Source organism: Schistosoma haematobium, chromosome 1 (assembly GCF_000699445.3).
Source record: "Schistosoma haematobium chromosome 1, whole genome shotgun sequence".
In the NCBI taxonomy this organism is placed as follows: Eukaryota; Metazoa; Platyhelminthes; class Trematoda; order Strigeidida; family Schistosomatidae; genus Schistosoma; species Schistosoma haematobium.
In genome coordinates this window covers 59,900,806-59,926,100 of record NC_067196.1, presented here as the reverse complement: position 1 = coordinate 59,926,100, position 25,295 = coordinate 59,900,806, and the positions used below count along the sequence as shown (strand labels likewise).

The 25,295-nt window shown below is 40.8% G+C and overlaps 1 protein-coding gene across 3 annotated transcripts; it reads right to left on the bottom strand.

The window, feature by feature from the left end:
* Positions 1-5,584: 5,584 nt before the first annotated feature.
* On the bottom strand, positions 5,585-22,201 carry SMARCE1_1 (SWI SNF, matrix associated, actin dependent regulator of chromatin, sub e, member 1). Of its 3 annotated transcripts, XM_051209241.1 has the most exons (7): positions 22,138-22,178; positions 20,505-20,576; positions 20,190-20,472; positions 20,027-20,152; positions 18,446-19,029; positions 11,105-12,632; positions 5,585-9,300 (listed from the first exon to the last, which is right to left on the bottom strand). In XM_051209241.1, the coding sequence occupies exons 3-7, from the start codon at positions 20,422-20,424 to the stop codon at positions 8,969-8,971; spliced, it is 2,805 nt and encodes a 934-aa protein (XP_051074676.1). In that variant the 5' UTR covers positions 20,425-20,472; positions 20,505-20,576; positions 22,138-22,178; the 3' UTR covers positions 5,585-8,968. The 3 variants fall into 3 exon arrangements, with proteins under 3 accessions (XP_051074676.1, XP_051074675.1, XP_051074674.1); XM_051209239.1 differs by having other exon boundaries at positions 20,505-22,201; XM_051209240.1 differs by lacking the exons at positions 5,585-9,300; positions 11,105-12,632 and having other exon boundaries at positions 15,323-20,472; positions 22,134-22,201.
* Positions 22,202-25,295: the final 3,094 nt, after the last annotated feature.

Here is a 25,295-nt window from a genome sequence, read left to right as displayed (position 1 = left end):
CACCCAGATTCACAAACTCATCGACTACTTCTATCTGCTCACCATCCAGGGAGAGTACAGGATTATAATCCTGCCAGTCTTGCCAAAGTACATTGCACTCGGAAGGTGCGAGACACATGCCATGCCTACGGACACTATTTTCTAACTGATTAAATGCTGATTGCACGGCTTGGGTATTATCACACAGTTATACAATATCATCCACATACTCAAGGTCTAAACGTCTTTCGCCAAGCAATATATCCACGCCGCCATTACTTACATCCATTAGAGGTGATCGCAGTGTCATCAATTGCAAAGCTGAATAGGAATGGTGAGACTGGAAAACCCTGTCTAACCCCACTTCTTGAATGGAACAGTGGAGAAAGTTGGTTGTATGTCCTCACTCTGCCTGAGGTGTTTAAATATAGGACTTTTAGGACGTTAATAAAGTTCTCAGGCACATCCTACTTCATTCGACTATCCCAGAGAACAGTCCTGTCCAACGGATCTAAGGCAACCTTGATGTAAAAAAATATTACAATTGTTGGCCTTTGATAAGTATGACGGTGTTTTACCATTTGACGGAGGGTGAATATATAGTCAATACATTCTCGAATGGAACGAAAACCAGCCTGCTACTCGCAAAGTAAGACTTCTGAACCCGGTGATTTCCAATGCATGAAGAGCCGAAGTTTCTTGTGGACTTCCGTCTCGTTAGCTGGCTCAGTCATCACAGGCCATGGAGGGTAGGACAGTCTGACCAATACTGCAAAGGCAGCAGAAAAGTTGAACTGTGCTTCGAAAAACTCATCCTATTGCTCAAGACGTCGATAGATGTTAATAACTGGTATCCCGTCATATACACAGATTGTCTCGCTCATATCAAACTTCTTGGTGCCAAAGGCTCGGATGATTTGAAAAAGCTTCCAGCAGTTACCAGATACAGCCACTGCTTTCAACTCATTGGCACGCTCCGACCACCAGGCTTCTTGGTCCTTATGCAAGTTTTGCCCAATTTCATTACGCAATAGTCGTCATTTGTGGTCAGATTCGCGGTCACATGAAGCAGATCAGAGGGCTTCACTAAGTTGTAAGGGGCCTGAAGAGACCCAGTGCTTATAATCGGGACGTTTCCCGAAGCCACAAGTAAATTTACTCACCGTTTTCGTGGCGCCATGCAATTACAACTAATTCCCACCTATAATTTTCTGTGGGGTGGTAGCTAGCCTTAAACCTAGCTCGGTCTGATGTTTATTTGCAACACAAGCTGCAACGAATTTACTGACATCGATCCGTTGAGGACAATTAATCATTCGGCAATTGAAACTCAAAGTGAGATTAGCGCAAACAAGAGCATGATCAGAGTCCCAGAGAGGTACTCCAAAAGGATCCGCAATCTTGTGCACAACTACGCCAGTGGTTGCTGATCGCCATGTGATCAATCTGAGTTCATGCTTAAGATGCGGAGGAAGGGCACCAGGTGGCATATCGGCAATGACTCCTAACCAAAAACAGGTTTTGGTCACCGCATAGTTGCAGTAGACAGTATTAGCAGCGAGATTGGCTGAGGTCTTGGGCAGAATCTGCGAACTGAACCTAATCCCAACTGAATGGTCTCAATCACTGATTGTGCCAGTCTATAAGAAAGGACAAAAGTCCTCTTGTGACAATCACAGAGGAATCAGTATGACTAATATAGTGTCTAAAATATTAGCTTCAATAATCCTTCGACGCCTAACTAAAGCTCGTGAAGAGCAGACTAGAGAAAATCAAGCTGGAATGATATCCGAAAAGCTGTGGAAACAGCAGTGATATCTACCAGTAAGGTAACCCGTAAGGTTAGGGAGCAACACTGAGTCTCAGCAACATCTATCTCACTGATAGATGCTCGGAAACTCATTCCACCTGGCTTTGAACATAATGAAGAGCGGAGTCAGCTTAAGCGCAAGCTGACAAAAAGCCTACGCAATGATCGTGAACAGTGGTGGGTAGCGAAAGCAAGAGAGATGGAAAAGGCAGCGGCAATAGGTAATAGCAGACAATTGTTCAGACTTGTTAAGGAAACCGGTATTAGGAAACCGACTGTTAGCGAAACAATCTCAGAGAATGATGGACATATTATTCATTCTCAATCCAGGAGATTGGATCGATGGGCAGAAAATTTCAGGGATCAGTTCAACTGGCCTTCAGCCACACTTCGGTTTCCCACGATCTCTAGTCAACCTGAATGGCAAGTTAATGTAGGTCCTCCGTCTCTTTACGAAGTTGAAAAAGCCATAGGAAATCTGAAACGAGGGAGAGCAGCAGGCCCTGACAGGTTTACTCCTGAGATTTTTAAGGATGATGGTCCAGTATTAGCAATGAGACTAACCGAGGTCTTAGGTAGAATTTGGGAACTGGACGTAATCCCATCTGACTGGTCTCAATCACTGATTGTGCCAGTCTATAAGAAAGGACAAAAGTCCTCTTGTGACAATCACAGAGGAATCAGTTTGACTAATATAGTGTCTAAAATATTAGCTTCAATAATACTTCGACGCCTAACTAAAGCTCGTGAAGAGCAGACTAGAGAAAATCAGGCTGGTTTTCGACCTGGACGTGGTTGTATAGACCAGATATTCACACTACGTCAGGTTCTAGAACACAGACACACATTCAGACGCCCCACAATGGTAGTATTTCTCGACCTTGAGGCGGCATTCGACTCTGTTGATCGTAAGGTTCTATGGCAGTGTTTGTCACTGAAAGGAGTACCAAAGAAGTACATTAACCTTATAAAGGCTCTCTACTCGAACACAACTGGTAGAGTGAGAGCTTATGGCGAACTGTCATCAGAATTGATTACCTCAAGTGGTGTTCGTCAGGGCTGTCCACTCTCCCCATTCTTGTTGAACTTTGTGGTCGACGTACTTTTAGAGATAACACTCTCCTCATCTAAATTTCCAGGAGTTGAACTTCTACCAGGAGATTCACTTGTTGACTTGGAATATGCAGATGACATAGTTTTATTTGGTGAAGACGCCGACAAAATGCAGAGTCTTCTGACCACTCTAAGCAACAGTGCAAGCATGTTCGGGATGCGATTCTCCCCCTCGAAATGCAAAATGTTGCTTCAGGATTGGGTTACATCGACACCCGAACTGATGATAGGGAGTGAAGTAGTTGAGTGTGTCGATCGCTTCACTTATCTTGGAAGTCTCATCAGCCCTTGTGGTCTGGTGTGTGACGAAATCTCAGCACGGATACAGAAGGCTCGACTAGCTTTTACCAACTTGCGTCATTTCTGGTGTAGGCGAGATATCCGTCTACTAACCAAAGGACGGGTTTACGGCAGAGTTCGTTCTGTCACACTTTATGGCAGTGAAACATGGCCGGTAAGAGTGGAGGATATTCGTAGGTTGCTAGTATTCGATTATAGGTGTCTTCGAAATATTGCTCGTATATCGTGGGACCATCGAGTAAGTGATGCAGTTGTTAGGAAACGGGTACTAGGTAAGGATGGCAAATCAATTGATGACGTAGTGAAACTTCATCAGTTGAGGTGGCTGGAACACGTGTTACGTATGCCCAACCATCGACTGCCTCGACGCGCGATGTTCATTGGTATAGGAGTAGATTGGAAGAAAGCTAGGGGCGGCCAGACCAAAATATAGCACAAATCCATGAAGTCACGGACAACTGGACTGAGCCATGTTGGTTGGTGTAGACTACCTGGTTGGGGACCGCGAGACGATAGCTATCGATGGTTAATAATGATTCATACAAACAAGGTCCGTCATCCAACTAATTGCCTGAAAAGCAAAATGTAATCTTTGAAACTTTTCACGTCTATTTTATTTCTATTCGTCTTAATATATGAAGTCCACTTATGTTCGTATCTATAATTATTACTTTTATTAATATCATTATTGGTCTCTCGACACATTAGATATACTTTTCATCTCTTCTTATCCTTCTAAACATATATTATTCTTAAACATCTGAAGTCTATAACTAAAAACAAATCATCTCATGATACACTTAAATAGATTAACTTCTCAGATTCGTTTTATCTTCATCACATATATATAACACATAGAAATTTATATTTGATTATCTTTTGCAATTAATTGTGACTATCATAGCATCATTCTTAATTATTATTGCACAAACATCTATGCTAATATCCGGTTTCACTTTGTATACTATTACATAAATCTAAATGTATTTATCCGGGTGCACTAAAGGATTTATTTTGTTTATTTATTTTTCTAAATTGTTGGTTTACTTCAGAGGTCGATATTCACTACATTATTATTATGATTATTGTCATCATCATGGTTTAAACCTTTCACTGTGTGTTCATTTATATTCTCTCTATTTTCCTTTTAAATAGATATTATTCTTAAAAGTACGAAGTTTGTAATTAAGACGCAAACTTGTGTTACACGTAAATTAACTTCTCAGGCTTGTTTTATCTTCACTATGTATATATAACTCATACATATTGATATTTATTTATTTTAACACATAGATATTGGTACAAGGAGGCACCAAATACATATGCGCCACACAGATCTCATTCGATGTGTGTGAGAGATGTGATTCTGCCCGGGTGACCAAACCGAAGCAGGTGGTTTTCCTAGAGGGCTACACCCGGAGCCTTCGACCTGAAGGTCTGATCAACGAGGCAGTGGAGCATCGTAAGGAGATGCAGTCCCATGGAAGCTGGTGACCAATAATTGGTTCATACGCCATTTGTTCCCTCAGGTTACTGGAGCCTATGTGCACCATTGGTTTGGAATCCGGTTAAATCGCCGGACATTCGCTTTTCGTCCTCTCAATTTCATAAACAACATCCCCGCCACGAAAAGGCAATGAGTAGGACTTCCCTGGCAGAGGCTATATACGCGTGGCCATGTGAGAGCATTTCGAGAGGGAGAGTGAACTCTCCCCACTCTCGGCCGTACCAGGGCATTTGGGGGCATATTGATATTTGGTTATGCTTTTCACTTAATTGTGACTTTCATAGCATCACTCCAAACTATGACTGCACAACGACTTATTCTAGCGTCATATCTTACTGCAATAATAAGTTATTTCTTCTTAATTGTTTTCTATTTTATTTTTGTCACTAATTTGACGGTACATACATAGTCGTATATTCTTGTTCTGTGTTCATAAACACGTCTATTAAACTATTTGCGTATTTCACGTCTCCTTTATTTCTATTCCCTTATTTTCTTCCTTTCCTTCTTTAAACTCAATCCAATATTCTTCACAATTACACAGAGCCTGATTTATTATTGTTCTATTACTATTATTCTCCTTTTCAAATATGGCAAATATAATGCTAACATTATTGAAACTTGTGTATTATTGCATTTTTGAAGAAACCCGAAATGGTTTCTTCACAACACTTATGTACCCATAAGATGTTTGTGAATAATAATAATAATAATAATAATAATAATAATAATAATAATAATAATAATAGAGACATTGAATGACATGGCTCAAAATCGTTTGCAATGGCGCAGGTGCAGCTACTCTTTGCATTCTCCCAAATTCTGATCTTCTGAATTCTTCATGCCCCTTTTTTTCTCTTGCCAAATTTATTTCACTGGATTATACTCCTCGACTAACATCTTCAAACCCTAATCTTTCTGATTACTGCTTATACTTTAACTATCTCTACCACTACGGAATTTGAATCGACAATTGTATCTCTGTGATAATGTAGTATGGGAACTCGAACTGATGTACGTACGTACGAAGTTGTACAGTGTTACTAACTGACTGACTGGCTGCAATAGACGGTCCCTGTTATCTGACCTGCGACCAACAAGTTCCAATTGGCCACCTAAACGACTCTCTTCTAAGCCTAGACGCCCGACCTGAGCATTCAAGTCTCTGGCTAGTACTATAATATCTATCGAGGCCACTTTCTGTAGAAGAACTGTTAACCTGTGGCGAAACTCATCCTTGATCGCGTCAGGGCTGCAATCTGTCGGTGCCTAGGTGGAGATGGCGAAAAGACATCGTTTCTCATACCAATTTCTACTTACTTTGGTGGAACTTTCTAATCTAACAGCACATAGCCGATCGGTCAGTGCTACCTCAGCACTAGCGCCTCTGCTATACCAACGCCAGCAAAACCAGCCGAAGATGATACAGGGTTAGGGATAAACGCACTCAAACCAAGATTTTCGAAGCAACGAATGGAGAGCGAATTTGTAGTACTTCACTGGGGTCTTGAATGCGTATGTCAGATAGACAGCAGACGTCGGCATTAGGACTTTCTAAAGACATAACCGGCCCTATCTTTTGTCTGATCTGCATTAGTGTGAGAACGTTGAAGGAACCCAGAAAGACTGTTTCAGTATTCGTATTCGGTGGAAGCATTTGGTCAATGACTCGAGATCGTTTAGATAGGACAGGTTTCCTACAATAGATGAGCTGCTCTATAATTTGGAAAACAAGAATACACAGGGTGAGAATAGAAGAGAGTAGATAAATGATGTAATATATCAACAACAAAAATCAGTGTTACCAAATGGATGTGAATTTTCTGAATTTTAATTGAAGCGAGAACAGTATTCCCAGTAATTATTGTCACATCATTTTATGTGTGTGATACTGTGTGGGCGCCCAGACGAAGCAGGTAGTTCACTTAGGGGCTGTTTTAAAAGTGAACTGTGTGCAGAAGTGATACTTAAGAGCTCTAATTTTACCGTGACCCTAACTTAATTTTTTCATACACGGTAAGTTCGTCCGTAATTCCTTCAAATGGTTTTACTCTTATATTCTTTGTAGCTATCACCTTCGTTTTCTAAATTCATTCTTTACCTTTCTCCTACTTGTCGAATGGACAGTGGTACTCCATGCAACTGGTTTCGTTTTAATACTTTCCATTAACTTCTCAGTTGACACGCAACCATCTTGATTTAAGGAGTTGCATAAAGCCGTTGTTTCTTAGTAGGCTATTTTATTTTTTAATTACGACTGACCTAAATAAATGATATGACCGGAAAGAGGATTTTCTTTTCTGAACGGTCTTTAATTCCTCTTTAATTAATGCATTTACGTAGGGTACTTCTAACTATCATTTTAATGCTATTAGTATGGGTAGGTGCGCCAAACTGGAATTAGTTGGCATGCATGCCAATAGTAACGTCAATCATGATTGAAGTTATTAAACGTAATATTCCTTCGAAGGGATTTAAGATCAATTTGAGTTAACACAAATAAAATCATCATGGCCGGACCCTGTAAAATAGAACCAGATAATGTAGAATATTTGTAAGCACAGTAGCGAATTCGTCTCTCCACCTTGTCATTATCACCCATTATACAATGTCGGTACCATATGGCTTAAGTCCCTCCTTAATGGGTTCACGGTAATTGTCCGCAAAATTTCCTACCTCATACTTGCAACTTGAAATTCCGCACCGCTAATGTTTGAGCAAACCCAGGTCTTTGCGCCAGGCAACTTTTATCTGGAACCACAAAGGCTAAGTTATTATTAGTACGACCCGTTTCAAATGTTTCACAACAAAGAACGGCGATTGCCAGCGCCTCAAGTCGGATTATTTGATTTCGTAGGCATTTCAGCACTAGTTTAGTCATTCTAATATAGAAATGGAGACCACTCCCCGTAAGCATACGCCACGCGCAAGTCCTATTTGGTCGCCACAGTGAATTTTAATCCAACCGTTGATGCTAACTGGGATAAGGAACAAGTTCGCGTTTCACTGCTAATTTTTAGGTTCATCTTTCAAGTTCTAACTCGAAGTGAGAAGTTCTGAACTACGAGTTAACGCTAGTGAGAATCAACGTTGTGGTAGCAGACTGTTATTATGACTTTAACACCACATGAATTTTAGCCAAGCAACTAATAACGGATTTTATCCTTCAAATAAAGGAAATTTCGTCACAAGAGGTGACTATGACCCACTTCAGTGAACCAGTGGTGACGAATCGGCTTATGTTGTCCTCGGTCATAGTTCACATGGCAGACACATACCAATCTGTCGAAACTAGCACAAGTTGGGTGTGTAATGGTAACAAGTGAAAACCTGCAATTTATATCATGGACTGATCTCATGCATGAATACGAAACTCGAAGCAATAAACGGTCCCGTCGGGTCCAACAAACAGCATTTCCAAAGTAGCTATGGGCTACTTGTTACAAGAGCACATAAAATTAGAATATGGATAGATGCTGGGATGTTAATACTGGTGTCTCCGTAATGGCTGTATATCTTGGAGTAGCTGAATTGTTTACTAATCTTGCCACGTTCAATAACAATGGCGTTGTTTATTGTGACGAATATGAGATAACTGAGTTCACACTTTCCTAAGATAAAGAAAATATGAATATTAAGTGTGCACTTTCATTTTTGGATTTCAATACTATTCTTTCATATAGCCTAAGACTAACAATGAAGTATCCGGGTGACTGTTATCAAGGTGACAATATGCAGTCTTAATGACATATTTTATACACCAGAAATATGTATCCCAACGTTGAGTCACTAAGCAGTCGACAACATCAAAACACTATATACTAAGAAATTGGTACACGCAATACTTAGATAAGTTTCGTACTGTCCTAGTACAACTTACACCGGAAATGCCATTCGCTTGTTCTTATCGTTATCGAATCGATAAGCTTCGTACAGCTAAACATAAAATAACAAGTATCCCAACCAATAGAGTTAAACTGAGTCGTCGCGACATATCAACATACATATATATTTATAGTTCTGACTATCTTGATTAATATTACCTCATAAAGAAATGAAGCAAAACGTTGACCTTCAATTGCAGAAACGTTTAGTCGACCTGACGTTATTATGGGCAAAGATCAGTAATCGATAGTACGGCAAACTAATCACTGAGACTGAGTTCTAAAAATAAAATTGGGCGTTTAGGAAATATAATTTACACTACTAAAAACAAAATATTAAGACAGATAATGGGACTTCAAAATTAACATAAAAAGTTATTTGTCATTTGTAGATGGTGGTCGACTGTTAGAACCTCCAGAGGCACCAACGCTAGTTGAATTATCCGAAGGAACATTTGCCACAGTTTGATCCGGTTTTGTTGATATTTGGGGAATAGGATAAGAAGCACCCGTACTACATTGAGGCGACTGGTGGTGTGTATGTTGCTGTGATTGTGGATAGGCTGGAACTTGGGAAGGACCAGAATTAGAATAACCAGACCAAGAATGACCACTGTGTTGATGAGGCGTGTAATGTTGTGATGGTACAGAATAAAAACCACTCGGCCCCACATTACTACCATGGGTATATGGTGGTACAGGACAACCTAGGAAGAAATCAGCGTTAACAACTGTGAGATTCAGAAAAAGATTTGTCAAAGGTTAAGCAATCAGTCACTCACCATATCCCACCAAATGAGCCACAGATTTCTACCCAACTGATAACTGGAAATTGATTCTTTTAATTCAGACCGTAAACACTCCATCAATAAGTAAGCAGTACGGTTTAGTCTAGTTATGACTCGGACTACTTTATTGGTCATCAGTGTTTAATTAGAAAACTCGAAATCAATGGGAAATGTTGGAATAGATTTAAGTTAGACTGGTTTTAGCTGGAGAATTCGAGTCAAAAACCACTGAACAGGAGTTTTGGCACAATAGTCCGCATTGTGTTTGATTACGGATCAAACCTAGGACTTTTGGACCTCGCAAAGAACCTATTAACGTCATAAGAATAAGTCCAAAGTCTTAATCTCAATTTACGGGTGGTGAAATGTGACGACTACTCAATATTACTAGTTGCTTTACCTTCGATATGTTTGAACTTCAACAGGAGTGATTTCTCACTAAAAATGAGGAGAATTTAGAAAAACATACGTAAGCGAACAATATTGTTTTCGACTAGATCCTCATCAGACTTTACTCGAATATACAGTAATATTTATGTGAATATACGAAATTATTAAACCAATCAAGGCAGTTTATCAGTCAATGATAACAGTGGAACAGATTACATAAATAAGTGAAAATTACAAGTTGGTAGTGTGATGACCGGTGTACTAGTTGTCATAAGAATAATAAAGGCTTGAATCAATGTCAAATAATGGGAAATAGGTCGTATATGCATATAAATAATACTGTATATTAGAGTAAAGCCTGGTGAGGATCTAATCGAAAACAATACTGTTCGTTTATATATGTTGTCCTAAATCACAATATGGGAATTTTTTCAAATTATGAGAATTATCTTAATATTAAGCACTAATGAGGACGAGACTGTTGCTTAGGTAGTTGATTGCGGAGATTAGCCCATTATTTCTCCATGTAAGGTCAGTTCGCAAAGAGAATTATCTCAAAGCTGAACTTCTTTTCGCAATCAGCTAAGGTGAGAACTTGGCGTAGTAGATTACTTACACTTCAATATGAGTGCTAATTTCAATATAAAAAATCTACTACCAATGATAACTGATTAAGGGTAATTTTTAACTTGGTAGATAAAACTTACGACAAAAACATGACTATGTCAAATATATCTTGTTATCAATTACAGGTAAAACTGGACTAAAATGAAAAAAAATGTATGGACAGATTTCATCTTTGATGAGTATAATCTAACACCTGTTTCATAGTAAAATAAAAATTGAAAGATGTACTGAACTTTTAGATAAGTTTTGCGTTGCACATTTTTAGCATATACTTTATACATCGTTATATCAATTCTTGGAGCTACAGACGCTAAGTTAGTTTACAAATATAATCCTTCTGTGTATCTTAAACATCTAAGATCTAGATTATAACAGTTAGTAACTACTCATGCTTTCGAGCAGTCTCATTATTGAGTACGAATAATACTCACTAGTTCTATAAGGGGGTGTCATGTATGGCTTACAGCGAAAAAGTGTGAAACTTGTATCAACATGCTGCGTATAATTTTTATAAGTGGCTTTATAACTTTAGCTATGGTAGACGTTGAATTAGAAAGTAATCTGTGGCTTGGAAAGCTCTCTATCTCATACTGAAACCAGTGTCTATGTATAGGCAACCTACGATTTAATTTATAATGGTTTCAAGACAGTGAAATAATTCAGCCTATTTTACTGAACTGTATAAACACATAGGAAAAACGTCTACCTTGATAATAAATATTGGCTCCTTGAGACTGGTTAGATACCATCTGACCCATACCAACGTCTGCAGAGGACACCGACATAGTAGAGCACGGATGGACGTTATCAACAGATGACAGAGTTTGTTGATTTGGAACGACTGGCTCAGTCTGAGATCCAGGCATGTAGTGAGATGGATGTTGACTCTGAACATAGTCTGGAGGTACTTGTTGTTGTGTAGGCCAATAACTGACGACAGAATTTGGCTGTTGCTGTTGTTGATACGGTGGTGGTGCCGGAATTGGCTGAGAAGCAGCAGGACTGTCCTGGATAGAAACAGGTACTGATGAAATATTTTGGTGTGGATGAGTTTGAGGGCCGTTTTGACCAACAAGATAGTGAGGCATTGAATAACCGCTGGAATTGGGACCGAAATTTCTCGGAGTCTGCATTGGGTATCCCACTGAGCCACCTACGACTGGGTAACGGGGAGGACCATAATGTGGTGAATACGGTGGTGGGGCACCATGATGCCAGTTATTTGAGTTATGTTGCTGGGGTGGAATATGACTTGAAGTATGTTGAGTGGGACCTACCATCGGTGGGACGAGCTGAGGAACATGAGACTGTTGTGGCATGTGCTGAATATACATTGGTGGGGGAGGTGGATGCTCCGCAGATGGTTGTGGTGGAACTGGATGATACTGTACGGAATTGTAAGGAGTGTGTTGTGAAAACTGAGGGCGAGGATGAGAGTAGCCCACAGGATTAGAAACGGAGACAGGTTGATGATAATAACTGCCAGCAGACAAAGTGGGGTTCGGCGGATTCCCAATGCCAATTTCGTAGCAGTAGGGTGTCTGCACTGGACCCCCCGAAATTTGCGCTGGAACAACGGGGTTAGCAAGAGCTGGGGCTTGTTGATATTGAGAAGTAATGAGTTGCCTTGATTGGGTTGTGGACCCTTGCTGAAATTCGTTGGACTGTCCAGGAGTCATATCAAAGTCACCAGGTTTAGTCTGATCGACTACTCCTTCGCCAGACCGAGAGATAGGTCGTTCTCGCATATCCTGACTAGTTGTGGTTACAGCAGCATCTTTAACAAGGTCAGAATCAACCTTTTTCTTTTTTGACGACGTTGACGAAGCAGAAGAGGCCGATGAAGTAGAAGATGCAGATGAAGGAACTTTTTTGGTACGGCCTAAAGATACTGTATTTGGTTTACCTGTGTTATTTTGTGCTGCTTGTTGTATATGTGGGACCGGACTACGCTGATGAATTAAAACGGGTGGATTTGCCGGTGTCGCGGCGTTGGGCACATAATGTAATGGGGGTGGATAGTGGTGCTGGGTATGACCGGACTGAGGAAACCTTTGCGATGAACTTTGAGTAACTGGTTGTGTGAATGTATTTCCGATTCCAGCATACAAACCTGGGTTGATTTCATGTCCAATTTCTGAAGCTGCTTTCGGATGATTTGCAGGACACAATAAATTGGCTGAAGCAGAAGGCAACTTTTGTGGGGGTTGTGAACTCGTATCTTCTCTTTTGTCCTAATAAAAACAGTTCACAGCCGATATATATACAAAACATTGACGTAAATCATTATATCCAAAAAAGTGTTAAAATAATATTTATCAAATTTATCTTTCAAGTGTAGCTACAGAACACTGATTGGACAAAACAACAAGATGTACTGAGCAGAACAACCGATGAACACGATATAAACAGAAAACAAAGACGATTTTATAAACATTCAGTCCGAGTCATTGATACTGTAATAAGTCAATATATTATTTGTTTTAAAAACCTAAGAGGACCAATTAACTGACAATAAGGATGCATATAAAACACAAGCAAAGACTAAATAAAGGTGTGCACATGAAGTTTTGAACGATCTACAATAAAATATATTCAGTATCACTAAAAATTACCACCATTAATGTGTCGCAAGTAAGTCGATCAAATTAATACATAAACAAGAGAAGCAATTCGTGTTGGGGAATACTAGTCACTCGAATCAAATAATGAGAATCTCGAAAATTGAATTTAGTGTATGATACCATGTTCCCAAATGCCCTGGTACGGCCGAGAGTGGGGAGAGTCCACTCTTCCTCTCGAAATGCTCTCACATGGCCTCTGCCAGGGAAGTCCTACTCATTGCCTTCTCGTCGCGGGGATGTTATTTACGAAATTGAGAGGACGAAAAGCGAATGTCCGGCGATTTGACCGGGTTGGTCAGTCAGTCAGTAACAACGTAGAACTTCGTACGTACGTACATCAGTTCGAGTTGCCACACCACATTAGCACAGAGATACAGTTGTCGATTCAAATCCCATAGTGGTAGACATAATAAGAGTATAAGCAGTAATCTAGAAGATTAGGGTTTGGAGATGTTATTTAAAGAGTATAATAAAGTGAAATAAATTTGGAAGGAGAAAAAAAGGACATGAATAATTCAGAAGATTAGAATTCGTGAAAAAACAAAGAATGGATACACCTGTGCCATTGCAAACGGTCTTGAGCCATGTCAATCAGGGTCTCTAACCATCGGTTGCTATCATCTCGTGGTCCCCAACCAGGTAGTCTACACCTACCAACATGACTCAGTCCACTTGTCAGTGACTTCATGGACTTGTGCCATGTTTTGGTTTGGCCGCCCCTAGCTTTCTTCCAATCTACTCCTATACCAATGAACATAGCACGTCGAGGCAGTCGATGGTTGGGCATACGTAACACGTGTCCCAGCCACCTCAACTGATGAAGTTTCACTACGTCATCAATTGATTTGCCATCCTTACCTAGTACCCGTTTCCTAACAACTGCATCACTTACTCGATGGTCCCACGATATACGAGCAATATTTCGAAGACACCTATAATCGAATACTAGCAACCTACGAATATCCTCCACTCTTACCGGCCATGTTTCACTGCCATAAAGTGTGACAGAACGAACTCTGCCGTAAACCCGTCCTTTGGTTAGTAGACGGATATCTCGCCTACACCAGAAATGACGCAAGTTGGTAAAAGCTAGTCGAGCCTTCTGTATCCGTGCTGAGATTTCGTCACACACCAGACCACAAGGGCTGATGAGACTTCCAAGATAAGTGAAGCGATCGACACACTCAACTACTTCACTCCCTATCATCAGTTCGGGTGTCGATGTAACCCAATCCTGAAGCAACATTTTGCATTTCGAGGGGGAGAATCGCATCCCGAACATGCCTGCATTGTTGTTTAGAGTGGTCAGAAGACTCTGCATTTTGTCGGCGTCTTCACCAAATAGAACTATGCCATCGGCATATTCTAGGTCAGAAAGTGAATCTCGTGGTAGAAGTTCAACTCCTGGAAATTTAGATGAGGAGAGTGTTATCTCTAAAAGTACGTCAATGACAAAGTTGAACAAGAATGAGGAGAGTGGACAGCCCTGACGAACACCACTTGAGGTAATCAATTCTGATGACAGTTCGCCATAAGCTCTCACTCTACCAGTTGTGTTCGAGTAGAGAGCCTTTATAAGGTTAATGTACTTCTTTGGTACTCCTTTCAGTGACAAACACTGCCATAGAACCTTACGATCAACAGAGTCGAATGCCGCCTCAAGGTCGAGAAATACTACCATTGTGGGGCGTCTGAATGTGTGTCTGTGTTCTAGAACCTGACGTAGTGTGAATATCTGGTCTATACAACCACGTCCAGGTCGAAAACCAGCCTGATTTTCTCTAGTCTGCTCTTCACGAGCTTTAGTTAGGCGTCGAAGTATTATTGAAGCTAATATTTTAGACACTATATTAGTCAAACTGATTCCTCTGTGATTGTCACAAGAGGACTTTTGTCCTTTCTTATAGACTGGCACAATCAGTGATTGAGACCAGTCAGATGGGATTACGTCCAGTTCCCAAATTCTACCTAAGACCTCGGTTAGTCTCATTGCTAATACTGGACCATCATCCTTAAAAATCTCAGGAGTAAACCTGTCAGGGCCTGCTGCTCTCCCTCGTTTCAGATTTCCTATGGCTTTTTCAACTTCGTAAAGAGACGGAGGACCTACATTAACTTGCCATTCAGGTTGACTAGAGATCGTGGGAAACCGAAGTGTGGCTGAAGGCCAGTTGAACTGATCCCTGAAATTTTCTGCCCATCGATCCAATCTCCTGGATTGAGAATGAATAATATGTCCATCTTTCTCTGAGATTGTTTCGCTAACAGTCGGTTTCCTAATACCGGTTTCCTTAACAAGTCTGAACAATTGTCTGCTATTACCTATTGCCGCTGCCTTTTCCATCTCTCTTGCTTTCGCTACCCACCACTGTTCACGATCATTGCGTAGACTTCTTGTCAGCTTGCGCTTAAGCTGACTCCGCTCTTCATTATGTTCAAAGCCAGGTGGAATGAGTTTCCGAGCATCTATCAGTGAGATAGATGTTGCTGAGACTCAGTGTTGCTCCCTAACCTTACGGGTTACCTTACTGGTAGATATCACTGCTGTTTCCACAGCTTTTCGGATATCATTCCATGCTGCCTCAGAGTGGGCATCACATACATGGCTGCGTAACTGTTTTCCTAGTTGTTCCTGAAATATATTCTTAGCTTGACTATCATTAAGTAGGGCCCTAAGATGTTTCCTTGCAGCGATGTGATCTATTTGGGTCCAACGTTGGGACGAATTAGGGGGTCTCCATGTTAAAAGATGTTTTTCCTGATGCCTAAAGTTAGTATTTGCAAGAAACAGGCGGCTATCTGAGCATAGCTGCAACAGACGGTCGCCATTATCTGTTCTTTGAGCCACGACACTATAAGATCCACCTAGGTGTCTCTCCCTATCGCCTAGTTTACCTACTTGAGCATTAAAGTCACCGGCCACTATTACTACATCCGAACGCCTAGCTTTAAGGAGGAGGTCGGAGAGCTTTCTGTAAAACTCATCTTTTACATCATCTGAGCTGCAGTCAGTGGGAGAATAGGCAGAGACGACGAAGAGGCAACGACGAGTGTCCCTATCTTTTCGGATTCTTACTGCTCCGTTCAGTCGGACAGCGCACAAACGACTGTCTACTGGGATCCACTCTAAGAGAGCTAGTTCTGCCCTAAGACTCAATGCTACACCTACGCCGGCGAGGCCACGGGAAGCAGAATCAGGGCTTCCAGATACACGAAGCGTAAATCGAATCGGTTCTTTATTTTGGTATGGTGAGGTCAAATGAATGACGCTACTTGGATCCTGTATGCGCGTTTCGGAGACGCAGCACACATCGATGGCGCGAGATTCTAGAGTTTTAGCTAAGGAAGCCTGCTGTCCTATTTGGCAAAGTGTTCATACGTTAAAAGCTCCTACGTGTAGTTTAGAGCGTGGTTTCAGGAGACCAGGAATGGCGTTCCACGTACTCGAATCGTTTGCCCTAGCAGTGCGAGATGATAAAGAGACGTGGGGAGGGTTAGTCGGGGAGATAAGAGAGGTATTAGAAGGTGTAGGAAGGATTTGAATGTGACCACCTTGGTCTCTTGTGCTGTCACGGGTATGAGGGCTGATATCACTTCCCGGCTGCCCACATCGTGGAAGGGTATTTCTTGAGGAACCTGAAAAGGAAATTGGATTAGTGTTGGTCTTGACGACCTGGGAGCGTGACCGCAGAGCCCAAGGGACAACTGCTTGAGGCCGGTCGCGCACGGCCTTTTTGTGGAAGGTTTTTGACGTGTTAGCTCCGTTCTTCAAAGGGTCTTACCGCCGGAGAAGGAAATCCGTGAGGTAAGGTGAGGTGTGACATTTTTAGGGTCGACCTTTTCTAACCCCACCCCTCCTTGTGGGAAGGCAGCATCGCTGTCATGCTGGATGTCCGAGGGAAACACCTTACTGCTGTCACACCCCTCTACAGTCAGCAGTACGACTTCGCCCTCAGACCTTGAGTTGCTGCTTTTAGTCTTACCGTTCTCCAATCGACCTGCCTGGCATGGTAGAACCTACAGGAACATATGTTCCAGCCAATATAGCTCGGTTGGGTCATCACGATAGGCAAGCCCGACCACCGCGTCAAGGTAGCAGCTTCGATCGGGCATGGAGGGTCCACCTAGTGAAGTTGGAAAACCATGATTCCAAACCAATGGTGCACATAGGCTCCAGTAACCTGAGGGAACAAATGGCGTATGAACCAATTATTGGTCACCAGCTTCCATGGGACTGCATCTCCTTACGATACTCCACTGCCTCGTTGATCAGACCTTCAGGTCGAAGGCTCCGGGTGTAGCCCTCTAGGAAAACCACCTGCTTCGGTTTGGTCACCCGGGCAGAATCACATCTCTCACACATATCGAATGAGATCTGTGTGGCGCATATGTATTTGGTGCCTCCTTGTACCAATACCTATGTGTTAAAATAAAATAAATAGATTGTTTACTGATCCCATCGTAGTGCACATGAAACAAGACTTGCAGATGTAGTAACCACTCCTTAGATTTGTTCAAAAATATCAGGAACCTATCACAAATAGCTCTCAACAGTCAGGTGTTTTTAACGCTGGTAAATTTATTCAAAGTTTGTCGTAGTGCGTTGTCTAGAAGGAAGACGAAAGCTTCACGACTAAACCAACCGACTCAGAGAACGAAACCCCACCAAGATGAATAGTATCGTAAACTTGTTTGCTACGTTCGATAACATCCAAATGTCGACTTGTATACCAGACAACACTATAATAGCTGACGGTGGACTAAGTTTTGTTAAAAATGATTCTGGTAACAATTTCTGACGTTTAGAAACCCTAGGCCACTGTTCATTAAGCCGTTTGGTCGTTCATGGTGGACCATGCACGAGAAAATGTTAATTCTGCTCTGTACTTCAGGACTATAGAATTATGTGAAACTACATTATTGCTGTTATCATTTTAAATCATGATTTTGTCCTTTTGCTTTTACAAACAGGTGTTTACATAAACGGTAATAAGTCTACCGAGAACATTAAAGTGGACATAGATGACCAAGCAATAAAACCTTCGCAATTACTGGATGGATCTGGAGTGCCGACCGATTATTACTATGACTTGGAGGGCTGGTGTATGAAACCAATAAACAAATTCCGATAAAACAGTAAACTTCATAGATGGATGAAGCAAAAAGAATTTTGATGAACATTTACCTATGGTTACAGAAAAAAGACCTGAAATATCTTCTGGAAGCCAGATGTTATTTTCAAAATGTTTGGTAACGGACCGGTTTTTTTATGTCTGGATACCCTAAAACAGCTTTACTTGGAAACTAGAGCCAAGTGAACAGTCAACGACAGGTATGTAAATACCCGAGGTGTACGGTAATAACGAAATTAGTTAGGTTGGAAACAATGAAGGTAAAAATTCAGAATGATTTTGATAAAATACCTGTGTTATCAGTCTTTCTAATGAGCGGTCAATAAATTGAATATTCGGGTCATTGTGCGGTGGGGCTGCCTGATTTGGTCTCATATGAACTTGCTGCAACTGTTGTTGATGTAGTAATTGACGTCTGCGTTCAGATTCCAGTAGCTCCGCTTCTCTCTGCTGCCGCTGCTGTTGACGCTTGCGTCTGATTTCTAATTCCGCCAAATAACGAGTCTTACGCTCCTCTTCTTCACGCTGCATATCGTACTTCGCTTTAATTATCATATCGGCAAACTGAGACTCAGTGATAACTGGTCTTGTTGTCGTTATTTTTTGATAGTCTAATCGAAAACGTTCAGATTCTTCACGAATGCGCTGCACTTTGGCTTGATGTCTTGCTTCGCACCCTTCAATCTCTTGACATAAATTGCGCTTGTGGTTTTTCAGTTGCTCTACTTGCAGACGCAGCGTGTTAAGACGGCTTTGGGTGATTAGTTGACCAGGATCAGGGAGTCTCGTATCACTTAAAACTTCTTGCATGAGACGATGGTTTCTCTGGAAACGAGCGGCTGCTACATGCTTCGCAGTGAATTGGTCTTCAGTATCTATGATGAAAAGAAACATTCAAGTAAAAAGTATGTTCGTTATATCTAAATAATCGTAATATTTACAAGGTCTGATCATGCTCACGGACATTGTACACATACAAACTATCGATCATTCATTATCAACGTATAGCCTGGCACAAATTTTATGTTAGACAAACTGCCATGATACAGTAGCACAGAATCAAAAACAGTGCTTGAAGGAGCTAACTTCTGGTCTGAGTCATGTCAGTAGATGCAGAATACTTGGTTGGGGTCGCGTGACTATCGTAACCAATAGTTGGAGACTCTGGATGACATGGCTCAGAATCAATCACAGTGGCGTAGGTGAATACACTTTTTGTCTTCCCTTAAACCGTAAAACTAAAATCGCTTTCTATCTTTCTTTCTACCAACTAATTCTTTCTTCCTGTACTATATCCTTATATGCTATCTTATATTATTACTCCTATGAATCCAGTGTTTATCTTGCCGTGCTAATGAGGTATGGCAACTTGGACTGATGCATATATGTGCCTGGTCCTACGTTGTAGCTGACTGACTGAGTAGAAATTACCTTAAGTTGGTCGTACAGCTTGCATATGGTGATGACTCAATCGAGCTGTATTAGTTGCAACGTCCAATCCTTAGGTCCTACCACGTCAGACAGAATGGTTTGAGAGCAGATGAAATAAAAGCAACAAAGTAAAGGTCTGAGGGTGATATCGTACGACTAACCATTTAGGTGTAATGATAATAAGGTGCTTTACTTACACAATCAGTACCTTCAGCGACGCTCTCTTCTCAGTGAAAGAAGAGGGCTACAAAAGTTCCACCCTAAAAACGACACACTATCTTGCCCATTGGCTTTTCACTGACGGCACGAGGTTTGAAACGTACAGATTCAACACATTACATTACTACTAATAGTAACATGTTACCACGTGAAATCGCTTAGTATACTTTGACGCTCATATCCAATAATGTAATTTAAATCTACGATATAAGCAAAGATTACCTTCTTCGTTATCTTCCAGTATATATGACTCCCTCAAATCACCCTGAGGAAGTTCATTCCCACGATCTCTCGACCTTAAAATTGATTGCCTGCGCCCTTGGTCTTGTTCCTCCATGCTTTTCTCAGCTAAAAAATAATAGTGGAAGTTATTAAAATACAATACCTCTTTCCTTCGCTACCAACCAAGCCTGATATGCTGGCGAACTATGGTACTGCCGTAGTAATTCCGTGTATTGAGTTTTCTCGGCATCGTACTCTTCGACATATAGTATTTTTTCATCATCAGGGAGCTCACGCCACATTTGCCCAATAATTTTCCCAACCTCCCACAACTTGAGATGTGGATTCGAGTTTTTAACTTGTTCCCAAACTTTTCGGCTGTAGCGCATGTACGGCATTAATGGTTTTTCAGGAGGTTTGGGAGGTTTAGGGACACGCATATCACTCTGAGGTACCATTAGATAATAAAGAATAATACCTTAGAATTCATTCTAATGGTCTGGAATGTACTATTATTATGTGGAGATTGAAAATAATATGACTTAGCTTCCTAAAAATTAAAACAAAAAAAAAACGTAAAGACTACCTTACCATTTTAAAAATAAATACAAAACTATGTACTTTGAGTGAGAACTAGTGGATCTATTATATCCGTTGAATCTGAAACGAACTATGGACCTGCATACAATCACGATACAAGAGGTAATAACGGCTAACACACTAAGTGGACAGAATGCTTTTGCTACGTTTCTATACAAAGCACCTACTAGACTGAAAGTTTACTCAGCTGTGAAGTTTTAGGGTGCCAAATCAAGAAACGAGTGAATTAGCTTGGCAGCAACAGGTTCTATTTAGGGTCGACCGTTAACAAATACAGGAGTGATCAGTATCAGAACTCCTGTCGTTTTTAGGCTTGTCCCATTACAATGTACAAACCTTTATCCTAGTAAGGTAAATCCTATTGAATTTAGTGACATACAAAATCAAGGAATAACTACGATCAGTCTTGTACCACTAAACGTATGTTACAACAGCTTGCCATATCTATACACGAATATGCCAGCGAATCGACGATCAATGAACGAACTACAACTACTAGAAACAAAGCAGTGGATGGCTGAATCAAGAGAAATGATTTTTCATCCTATCGTAATCGTATAAATCACTAGAGAGGCGTCTGTAAAAGATGAAAATCATGATAACAAAGGATTGTTCTCATTTTTTTAATTAGATCATGGCGACACCCCACAATGTAACAGACTTACGTCCGCTACTTAAGCTGTCATAACGCGGAGTTTAGGTGATGCTCGGATATTAGGGCATAACACAGTAGACTAAACTGGAGGCACACCTCTTCACGAGTAGTAGTGTTAGAGTTTGCTGCCTGACAAGGCAGTCCAAAAAGCTTGCCAGTTCTTTAGGAATAAACTTTATATATACCCAGGGACTTCATATGTCATTTATTTTTCTAGTGTCAAATGTATATCGCTCCCAGCTTGAAGGAACCGGTGACATAATGCTGCTAAGTACGGAAGTCATCTAATCGAAAGCCCCTCTAGTTCCATCCACAACTGTTTGAATGAGTCTGCACTAAGTGACACAGGACGTGATTTATGGTTTGCTTAGTATAATATAACTGCTACACTTCACAGAGTCAGCTTAATACGATGTGTCTAGCGTTGGAGGTTAAATTGAGGTTAAATACTACTACAAATCCGGAATGGAAGTAGCATTTAATCTACGGACCACATTAGTCACTTACAAAACGCTTCTAGAATAATTCGAGCGACATCACGTACGTAAAGACGATACTGAAAGCAGTGAAATCTGAAACCGCAACTTGACTGGTACAGTCAAAATGTCGCAACTCTGAATCAAAAGCTGGTAACACAACAAAGATTATGCAGCTAATTATTTCCGAGCTGATTTTGAGTGTATATTTGTCATGCTAACATTTATAATAGACATTTATAATACTGTATGTCAAATGGATCTCTGCTGTGGCCAAGAACTTATGATGAAAACCGTCATTGACAAAAAACCAAGTAGTGAGCTTATATATATATATATATATATATATATAAAACGATAAGAATGATAGTGTTACAAACGTGTCGACCGAGAATGATAGAATACCAAAAGCCTCGGACACGAAAATGAAAGCTATGTACCGCCACAATGAGATGAGAAATAGGTAATTTAAACAAGACATATGACTTTACAATGAACTGAGTGACTCACCCAGGGGATTTTAGATGTCTTCCGACTTGTGAAAAGGTTTATACAGTCACAGAGTGGGACTTTGTCGGTATGATTTTGACAAGTTGGTGTTGGCAGTGTTGTGTGCACTGGATAAAATAATTACAATAATTCTGTTATTTCTGCACCTGACATCATTGGAGTTCATTTAAAGTTGAAACCAGAATCAGAAGAAGGAACTAACTGAAGGATTAGGCAGAAGAGATCAATGGAAAGATCTTGCTTAATGAAAATTTTTGTAGTCAATATTTAATAGTGTTTTACATCTGTTCATTTAGATCTACACGGATTCACGTGCGGCGATGTATCGCCCCCCTTAAATCTTTAAAGCGATAACATCTGTGTTAAATCAGCTTCCAAAGGCCAGGGTTGAATCGTATCTCAGAAAGATCTTGTGATAAGTTCATTTCGCGTATTTCCAAATGCGTTGTAGCGGTAAATAAATCTCCAAAATAAATAGTTCTGTAAGTTTTCGACATCGGATGCTGACCACATTAGTTTTAATGGACTCACCTAGCTGAAGGCGCTCGGTCATGCATCCCTATCAGATCATGAGTGGGAACGCCGTGCTCAGCAGCCCTTGCAATCGCTAGCCACTCTAGATCAGTCGATCCTCGATATACTGATAGCTATCAATATATCTTCGAACCTCCTCGCTTCCGTCTTTTGATTACACTTGGTGGGTGTTGCCGGTTTTTCCAGTCAGAGAAAAGCCTCAATCGCCACCGTATAACATGACGGAACTGTCATACGCTTACAGGTTATCTTAGATTTCGTAACGACTGTAAATGGTCACATACCCCGCGAAGAAGCACTTCAGGTAGATGATCCCTCTCTAGACTACGAAGGTTTGATAACCCTGACTGGTGCTGATAACATAACGAGTATGGAAAGTCTTCCAGAAATTGCAGAAAACCCTGCAATTTTCCCAACACGAAACCGACTGACTCGATAAACAACTCGGGAAACTTCCAAGCCGGCACGCGTTAACGGCAACTCTAGCTGGCAAACATAGCCGTCTCTTGTACGTCAGAGATCTGATAACAAAAGTTCGCTACCTCGTCGATACAGGCGCAGAGATTAACGTTCTTCCTGCAAATTCTAACGTCCAAGTTCACGAAACGGCTTCAAACTTACGGGCGGCAAACGGAAAGCCAATAGCCACATATTGTGAAAGGTACGTTTACCTTAACGCAGGTTTACGCAAACCCATTCGCTGGATCTTTGTCGTTGCCAATCATTGGTATAGTCCTGCTACAACATCACAATTGACTCATCGATACTCACAAACGGAGGCCAGTAGGCGGAAACACTATTTCGTGTGTTAGCTTGACCTCTTTTTCTGGTTGCAGATTATCTCCCATCACATTTAGGCACACGATAGACCCATTCTATCAACCATTGCTCGATAAGTACTCTAGGATATACCAATCGCAACCGAAATTACCGCATGTAACCAGCAATGTTACACATCACATCACGACTACAGGATCACCTGTATTCTCGAAAGCACGCCGACCGGTTCCCAAAAAGCTGAGGTTGACCAAAAACGAATTCGACCACATGAAAGAATTAGGAATCATTCGACCGTCAAACCGCCCATTGGCATCTCCGTTGCACATGGTCCCTAAAAAGGACAGCAACGATTGGCGTCCAACTGGTGATTATCGGCGATTGAATGCGAAAACCATTCTCACTCGTTACCCGTTACTCCACATTCCCGATTTGACAGCTACCTTGAAAGGTACAATTATTCGTTAATGGACTTGCTTGAAGCTCATAACTGAATTCCCATGGCCACTGACAATATTCCGAATACCGCTATCATATCTCCTTTTGGACTTTACGAATTTTCGCACATGCGTTTCGGCCTAAGGAATGCTTCGCAAACATTTCAGATCGTGAAGCTGCTTACAAAAGTTATCACTGATCACACTTGACAGCTTTTTTCTACAATTCAAGTATAAATTCCTTAACTTTCTGATTGTCCTGACGACTAGTTTTATGAAAAATGATGAACTTACAAAGAATTCTCAAAATAGAGCAATTTAAGGTAGATCGAACTAGATGAGCGCATATGAACGTAATATATTTCTACTTCATTGCCAGAGGGCAATTAGGTACAGACGAATCACTAGTCCATAAAAGTACCACGGCAGCGTTTCTTAAACTGATAGAAATGCAAAAAAGTATGTAGAATCCTAAGAGAGTGACGACAGTGGTTTTAGAAATGTCGCCTGAAGCCATAGGAGTTCGTTTATACCCCTTACCAGGTCGATTTTCGAAAAAAAGTAATAATGAACTTATCTATACTACTAAAATGATAGACCAATACTAATACTGTGAAGTTTACATGATTCGACTAGATGATTCAAAATATCTTGTGGTACTGTCGAGTCTCAGTTTACTATGATCACCACTACAGATCGATTATATGACAATTACCAGGTTAAATCCCTCCGTACGATAAATATTAGAAGAACAGTTGTAGATTGTAATTGCGAATCTCGTGGTAACGAAATAATACCGAGATCGTGCCTAAACGTACAGGCGAGACTAATGTGGGTACATGAGTAAATTTATGGTCAAAAACAACGGAAAACGTCTGTTTTTTGGTACAGTTAAACAAAAAGGTACAGTAAAACAATCACTGGTACAGTTGGTTATAATAATAAATGTTTCCATTACACCAATCGCGTTCTCTTTATAAAAGTATATCACTACATAGTCATGAAATTCGTCCAAGTAAATATTTTATATAATATTCTCACAATAACGAAAAGTTTTATCGGAATACGCAAAATGCCTGTGCAATGAGGCTCAACTACTAATTATTCGAAATTTCATATGATACAAAGCAACATACTAGCAAAAAGGGGTAATAAACTCAACTGTTAAGTACCAGTTCTCTCTTTTAGCAGCTAGTTGTAGATGTCATAGAGCGGTCCTTGACTGCCAACCAAATCACTTGACGATGAGCTTTCGTTGGTGATACAGTAGGGAAGAGTCT